Source organism: Kryptolebias marmoratus, linkage group LG8 (genome assembly GCF_001649575.2).
Source record: "Kryptolebias marmoratus isolate JLee-2015 linkage group LG8, ASM164957v2, whole genome shotgun sequence".
NCBI lineage: Eukaryota > Metazoa > Chordata > Actinopteri > Cyprinodontiformes > Rivulidae > Kryptolebias > Kryptolebias marmoratus.
Window position 1 is genome coordinate 27,916,941 of NC_051437.1, and position 7,654 is coordinate 27,924,594.

General features: G+C 46.3%; 2 protein-coding genes across 9 annotated transcripts in view; both read left to right on the forward strand.

The window, feature by feature from the left end:
- rbbp8l (retinoblastoma binding protein 8-like) overlaps positions 1–3,729 on the forward strand; it is a 12,927-nt gene extending 9,198 nt beyond the window's left edge. For 3 of the 4 annotated variants that reach the window (XM_017433464.3, XM_017433465.3, XM_017433466.3), the window contains exons 10-14: positions 321–1,017; positions 1,097–1,190; positions 2,178–2,245; positions 2,321–2,489; positions 3,280–3,729. In XM_017433464.3, coding sequence (XP_017288953.1) covers positions 321–1,017; positions 1,097–1,190; positions 2,178–2,245; positions 2,321–2,489; positions 3,280–3,341 — 1,090 coding nt within the window. In that variant the 3' untranslated portion in view covers positions 3,342–3,729. The remainder of the gene's footprint in view (positions 1–320; positions 1,018–1,096; positions 1,191–2,177; positions 2,246–2,320; positions 2,490–3,279) is intronic. The other variant, XM_017433468.3, reaches the window with a different exon arrangement.
- A 3,538-nt stretch (positions 3,730–7,267) lies between these two features.
- The window catches only part of hck (HCK proto-oncogene, Src family tyrosine kinase), a 16,333-nt gene continuing 15,946 nt past the window's right edge, over positions 7,268–7,654 (forward strand). The window contains exon 1 of one of the 5 annotated variants that reach the window (XM_025009916.2): positions 7,268–7,593. The gene's annotated coding sequence lies outside the window, so the exon portion shown is untranslated. The remainder of the gene's footprint in view (positions 7,594–7,654) is intronic. The other 4 variants (XM_025009917.2, XM_025009915.2, XM_037977096.1 and 1 more) reach the window with 4 other exon arrangements.

The following is a 7,654-nucleotide window of genomic DNA, read 5'->3' on the forward strand; positions in this document are numbered from 1 at the left end:
TCGTCTCTCGTGTCTCCTCTCTCGTGTCTCGTCTCTCGTGTCTCATCTCTCGTGTCTCGTCTCTCGTGTCTCGTCTCTCATCTCTCGTGTCTCATGTCTCGTCTCTCGTGTCTCGTCTCTCGTGTCTCGTCTATCGTGTCTCGTCTCTCGTGTCCCGTGTCTCGTCTCTCATCTCTCGTCTATCGTGTCTTGTCTATCATGTCTCGTCTCCCGTGTCTCGTCTCTCATCTCTCGTCTCTCATCTCCCGTGTCTCGTCTCTCATCTCTCGTCTCTCATCTCTCGTCTCTCGTGTCTCGTCTCTCGTCTCTCGTGTCTTTAGTCTTGAAGTGTTCGAGCAGCACCCGTCCATTCACGTCCAGCCTCCTCGGAAGAACTACTCCTCCTCCCCGGAGGTGAAGCTGAGCCGACCCGTGGTCCACGCGCCGATCCCCTGCCACCCTCGGCCAATCAGGAGCGGCCCCGTCCCCGTCCCCTGGCCCCCATCCGAGTCCTCAGACTGGGTCTCAGCAGGAACCGGCCCTGCGGCGGAGACTTCCTCCAGGCTGCACCTGCCGCGCTTCCCCAACCCGGCGCCGCCCGTCCCGCAGGCCGGCGGCAGGAGACACGGCTTTGTCCCCCCATGGCAGAAACCCAACTCCCACCAGCTGCCCGCGAAGGAGCCGACGGTGGTCTTCAAGCTCAGGAGGGTGCCAGATTACCCAGGGAGCGACAGCAAGAAAAAGGATAGTCCGCCGCCCCCCAAACCTGAGAAACCCGCCGAGGAGGAACCCAGGGAGTCCAGCGACGGACCTCTGGACCTCTCAGATCGAGGAAAGTCCAAATCCAACCAAACTCCGGGCGATTACTCGCCCTCGCGCCGAAGCAGCAACGCAGGAACGCAGAGGAGCCCCGACAACGGCGTGACCACACCCGCGTCATCATCGTCCCCATCCCCGTCCCCGTCCTCGTCCTCGTCCTCCTTCACCGCGGCAGCCAGAAAACAGGAACCAGATCCGACGGCTGACCACAGCAGCGAGGTAAACGCCACGTCTCTCCAAAGATCTCCGGGAGGCATACAGACGTTCTCGGGGTCTGATCGCGGGTTTGTCGTCGCAGGTCAAAGGTCAAGAGCAGAAAGAGGAAGTGGACGTTAAAACGGACCAAAGCAACGGGAAGAAGGTTCCTGTCCTCACGCTGTCGCTACGTCCAGGTAAAGAAAAAGGCCGACTGGATGAGTCGTTTCCTGCACAACATTTACTCCTTGGTGTGATGGAAAACACAAAATGGGTCACGATGCAACTGAGACGTGTTTGGAAGCTAAAAGACGCCGAAGGACGATAATTTGAGAGCAGAAATGAAGATAAAAAAACAACATTTAACCGTCAAGAAACCGGCTAAAGTCAGAACTGAGAAAACCAGAAAAAAAACTGCATCTTCTGTGAAATTAAAGAGCTAAATGTCTGCTGACGTTAGCTAAAGAAGCTGAAACTGAGACGAGAAAGCTAAAAGAAGCAGAACACTAGCTAACAGCTAAAACAGCAAAACACTAGCTAAATGCTAAATGTAGCAAAAGGTAGAACAGTGAAGCTGCATGGAAAAGATTAGCTTAAGGTTAAAACGTTGGAAAAGACAAGCTAAATGTAGCAAGAGGCTAGAGGCCAGAGATAAAAAAGAAGCGCTCATTTATTTATTCTAAAAGCTAAAAGTAGCAAAAGGTTAGCTTCAAGTAGCAGAAGACAGATTTCTGAGAGAACCTAACCCTGAGCCGAATGTTTGGATGTTTCAAAGCTTAAATTAGCCTGAAGTACAGAAGGAGCTGGGTTTTTGTAGTTTTTGTAGGGTGAGTGTTTGAGGCTTCAGCTGCCATGTATGGCCCCGCCCCTTTTCTGCTTTCCCAGAAAAAAGGTGGGAATCATCGTGACGACCGGTGACTCAGCAGATTTTAACCTTACTCAGCAAACAGATTGTGTAGTTTCTGACTTCATGTCCTCAACTTAAATGTTAAAAAGAACAAAGTAAGAAGGTGGCCATTTACGATCAAATAAGGATGGATTGGAGACAAAAAAAGGACAATAAATTAGGACAATAAATTAGGACATAATTAAGACGCTTTGTGGCTAACCTGCGACAGACATGTTTGGACATAATTTGCAGTGAATGTTGTGCAAATGGATCGTTTTGATGTTTGTGTCCGCAGCGGTCGTGAGGCTGGAGGCGCTGAACCCGGCTCTCCAGAAGCAGGAGTCGATGTCCTTGAACGAAAAGGTACCTGAAGCTAACCGTGTTAGCGCCTCCGGCCAGACGCCGAAACGTCAGCTGTCTCTTTGTCTTCACTCGTAGTGTGTCGCTGTGTCTTCTGCCTCTTCATCGTCACAGTCGGCGAACGAGCCGGAGAGCAGCTCGGACCAGCAGGACGACGAGAGCGAGTCGGGACCGGACGGAACCCCGCGCCGCAAGAGGAAGAGGGCGTCCGTGGAGACGGAAACGGACCGGGACTTGGACCCAGGCAGTGAGACACGTTTTCAGCCCTTTATACATAGCGACGTGGCTCCCGCCTAAAGGACGGGCTGAAATCAGCTAAAATCAGCTGAAATCAGCTAAAACATCACTAAATGCTAAAATTAGCTAAACAGTAGCAAAGAGCTGAACTTAACAAAACCGTGGCTAAAACATTAAATCGGCAAAACTGCAGCAAAAACCTCAAATTTACAAATATGTGGCTAAAAGCTCAAATTTGCTACTTGTGAAAAAGGCTAAAATGAGCAAAACCATAGCAAGAAGCTAAAATTAGCAAAAATAAAGTCAAAAGCTAAAATTAATCAAACCGTAACAAAATGCTGATATTAGCAAAACTGTGCCTAAAAGCTAAAATAAAAGTAATAGTCAAAAGATAAAATTAACTAACCTGTAGCTAAAAGCTAAAATTAGCAAAATAGTGGCAAAAGAGATTAAATTAGCAAAACCACACCTAAAAGTTAAAGTCAGCAAAACTTTAGGAAATGCTAAATTAAGCAAAGCAATAGTCAAAAGCTAAAATTAACCAACCTGTAGCTAAAATTTAAATATAAACAGTAACTAAAAGCTAAAATTAGCTAAACAATAGCTAAATGCTAAATAAAAATTATTGCTAAAAGCTAAAATTAGCAAATATATATAAATTTTACCTGAATAGTAGTAAACAGTAACTAAAAGTTAAATATAAACTGTAGCTAAAAGTAAAAAAATGTAGCTAAAATTAGCTGAACAGAAGCCAAAAGAAAATCAGTACAACTAAAGCAGCCATCTTGTTTCTCACTCAGACGTCCATCAGGAGAGGAGGATCAAGATCACCGTGAGAGCTGAGGAGAGGAGCCCCAGCTAGGACAAAATGGCCGCCACGTCATTGTATTTTAACCGCGTGGCGAGCGCGCGTTTACCACGCGACGACTTGTGACCGCCACCGAAATGGAAACTCGTTTCCACGTTCCTGCGTCCAACTTTTCTCCGTTTTAGCTCCTCTTCTGTCCCCGCCGGGCGTCACCTTTGACCTCTGGGTGGTTCTGGTCCAAACGGCGGCGGGACACCTTCCGAGGTGAAGTTTAGGACAGGAAGGAGAGCTGTCGGTTAGCGGGCTGGGTGTTTGTAAAAGATTCATTTTGTGTCGCTTTCCTTTGTTTAGATCGTGGATAAAAGATTGAAAAACAAACACGGATGTAATCTGACTCCTGAATGTTGTAAATAAAAATAAAAACATCGATCAGAACAGCTGAGCGAGCTTGGAAACTCTTCTTTTTTTTATGTAAGTGTAAACTTTATTTTTTTTAGCACCTCTCAGCCGTCAGGTTGGAGTCGCACTTCGAAGGTCACACCTTCTGCAGCAGTTTGACAGCTTACTACCCAACGACCCTCTGCTGCACCGAAGATTACGCTTTAATTAAACATTATTATATTTAAACGACACCTCGCCTTCTGCTGCTTATGAATTAAACGGGTTTTTATTTGTTTTTTTATAAAAAAAGACGTCCAAACTGTCGTCGCTCTGCAGAAGAGAAGCTGAAACTTCCACTTTTTACATTTCTGGGTAAAAATATTCTTTTTTTTTTTTTTTCCTCCCTTAAAACCCGAGCAACGACACCTGCTCATAATTAAAATATTCGGCTAATTTTCCTGGCAGAACTGTCACTGCTCGGCTATTTTTTGCCATTGAGGCCCCCTCCCCCCCTGCAGAATTGTCTTCTTTTTTTTTTTTTAAATAACCAAGAAAGACAGACAAGAAAAAGCACCTTCCTCTTCCTCTTTTTCATTTTCAGAATGCACATATTTTGCAAGTTTTAACTTTCCACCCGCAGCCGTGACGCCTTGCGTCAGGTTGGTTGAAAGAGGTGATAAAAATACATTGAAGGAGTCCGTTTTTAAACGATTCTGCTTTTCTGCACCACGCTAATGTGTTTTCTGAACGTAACAATATTTATGCTCCAGTAAATACGTAGAAACAAACAAATATCGGCACAAAGTTTTGTATTTTAGCATTTTATTTTGGTCAAAAGTCCAGTTTTTCTTCGTGTTAACCAGCTTTAAAGGTTGTTTTGTCGTCTTTTGTACAATTAGTCCAGTAAAATATTATTTCAGATCATTTAAAGTGGGTTTCTGGGAACAATTAATAAATTATCTGTTGTAGAAAGCTCTTTAAATGACCTCAGTTTGGAGTTGAATTCAACCAAACTGACAAGTTAACGGCTAATCCATCAAGGTTCATTTCTGCCTCTAAAACAGCTCAAAAAAAAAAAAAAGTAGCAGTTTGTGTGAAAGTTCCTTTATAAACCTTTACACTAACATCTAATCTGCATTACGTAGTCGTTTAAATAGAGCTGTGTATTTATTTACAGCAGCTTTAGCAGCTAGCTGCTACAGCTAGCTGTAGCAGTTTGAGTGCAGCTCGGGGTACGTCTGGCAAAAACACCAAATATTTCTGTCAAAATGAGCTTGTTATGCAAAACAGGGACATGTGAGGGGTGATTAAATTACATTCAGATGAGCTGCTGTCAGATTTTTGTTTGTTTTATCTAAAACTAACTTCTGTTGGCAGAAATTAGCTTTAGCGTCACTCAGACCGGTTAGCTTCTCAGTCTGGTCAGAAGTTATTGAAGCATTTCTCCACATTGAGGCCATCTGTAACATTTTAAAAGTAAAAGTAAAATGTTTTTTAATGTTCAGAAGACATTTGTTTTGGAGTCATCGTGTTCATGAAGGCCTCCGCAGCAAATCAGCCAAAAATAATAAAATAAAATGGCTGCAACTCCTTCGGTTTTTCCTTCCTCAGGTGATTTCAGTTCAGAGGCGGCGGGCGATATGCATTCAGCGAGGAGAACCGGGCCTTGACTGCAAGTCAAATTTAAAGCTTTTGGTCTTGATTTTAGGGCATTTTAGTAGAAATATAAACCATTGGATTAATATAAAAATATAAATTACAACATTAAATGTTTGAAATGCGGCTTCGTTCGTTCAGCCCCGGGTTGCTTTTTCACATTTCCCCAACAGGAAGTGACAAATGGAAACTTTAACCATTTTGGTGTGAAATTATTATTTATTTTTTTTTGCTTCCTTTTCCTCTTTTCGGATAATCAGCTTTCATCACTTTAACGCTAATTTGGTTCGTTTTGACACCGAAGATTGACTTCAGCCGAGGAAAACCTGAATTTTATGATTTATTTCAGGGTTTCAGCTCAAAGTTGTGTAACCAACGAAGGACTTTCCCCGAGTTACGACAAACGAGGTCCAACGGACAGAGCTGCGAGCAATTTATGACAATTAGGCTGCAATTACCAGGCAGTGAAGAAAGTCCTGACAAGACGGGAAATTCTGAAGCCAAAACGGACAAATCCAGCGTCAGAAATGTGTTTAACAGAAAGGTGGCGTTATTTTAGCTCGTTTAAGACAGAAGACAGAGGACAGAGGTCCAACGTCTTCCGTCCTCGTTTAAAAAGTCCCCAAAGTTTCCATTTAAACTCCGAACGAGTTTATTTTTCAACGGTTCTGTCTCAGCTCTCCGAAAACAACTTTCAGCTGCTTTTATGTTTTAGCTGCTGTTCAACTTCTGAGCTTTTAGCTAGCCTTGCGTTACTTTTGGCTACTTTTAGCTTGCTTTTAACCTTTAGCTAGCTATTTGCTACTTGAGCTCTTAGTAAGCATTTCACTACTTATAGCTCAGCTTTTTCTACTTTTAGCTACTGTTTTGGTATTTTCAGCATTTAGCTTGTCTTCTCTTTCAGCTTTTAGCTACTTTTCCATTACTTCTGGCTTTTAGTGAACCTTTTGTTGTTGTTGTTTTTTTTGGCTTCTAATTAGCCTACTTTTAGCTTTTTGCTGCTTTTCACTTTCAGCAGCAAAAAGCTTCTAGCTAGCCCCATCCACGCCTTAGCCGGGCCCCCCTTCAGGCCTTAGCCGGGCCCCCTCCAGGCCTTAGCTGGGACCCTCCAGGCCTTAGCTGAGCCCCCTCCAGGCCTTAGCCGTGGCCCCTCCAGGCCTTAGCTGGGCCCCCTCCAGGTCTTAGCCGGGCCCCTTCCAGGCCTTATCCAGTCCCCTCTCCAGGCCTTAGCTGAGCCCCATCCAGGCTTTAGCTGGGCCCCTTCCAGGCCTTATCCAGTCCCCTCTCCAGGCCTTAGCTGAGCCCCATCCAGGCTTTAGCTGGGCCCCTTCCAGGCCTTATCCAGTCCCCTCTCCAGGCCTTAGCTGAGCCCCATCCAGGCTTTAGCTGGGCCCCTTCCAGGCCTTATCTAGTCCCCTCTCTAGGCCTTATCCAGTCCCCCCTCCAGGCCTTAGCCAGGCCCCTCAGCTTCAGGTGTAATCATTAATCTGGCTCCGCCCCCGGCTCTCCTGTTGGGATTCATGTCCTGTTTTTTTTTTATCTCTCTGTCGTCGGGCTTCAGAGGGAACTTTGTTTCTAATCCTGGTTCTTGATTAAGGATTATATCTAAGAGAAGCATTAAAGCCCCTGAGGGGGGAGGATGAGGAGTGAGGAGGAGGGGGGTGCGCCCGGCTGGCTGCCTGAGAGCTGCAGAGATGCACGATAGCAGCCGAAGTTTTATTTGAATACCTGTCAGAGCTGCCATGCACACCATGCAAATTAGCTGCTGACATCTGTGGACCCATTCATCCGTCCTTCCCCCGGCGTGGGCCTGAACCTGGGCTTGGACTCTGCCTGTGGGGGGGCGTGGGGGGGCTGTCCTCTGAGGAGAAACTGAAGCCTGTTATTGTTTCTGCAGTCGCCTGAAGAGGTGCTGCTGACAGGAGGGGACCAAAAAAAAAAAAAAAAAACTTTAAAAAAAAAGAAAACCAAAAAGGGAAAACAGGGCAGCTGCGACGGTATCGGCTCATGAAACCAAGAGCGCAGCTGACGTGAGGCTTGTTCCTCTTTACGCCTCCCTACAGCGCAAACTTCCTCCTTTCAGCCCAGTGCCTCGTCGCTCCGCCGCCCCGTTCACATCTGCAGCCTGACACCGGGGGGTTCGGGAGGGATGGAAGCCGCCGCCCCCGAGAAATGAGGACTATTCTCCCCGCGGTCATCTGAGCCGAGCAGATCCTCCAGAACCCCCAGAAACAAGCTTCTTCTCCCCAGCGGACCGGTCCACAGAGCGGTAAGCGGCGCCGGGTCTCTGCTCAGAGGAAGCCGGGTCGGGGGTGGGGGTGGGGGGGTGG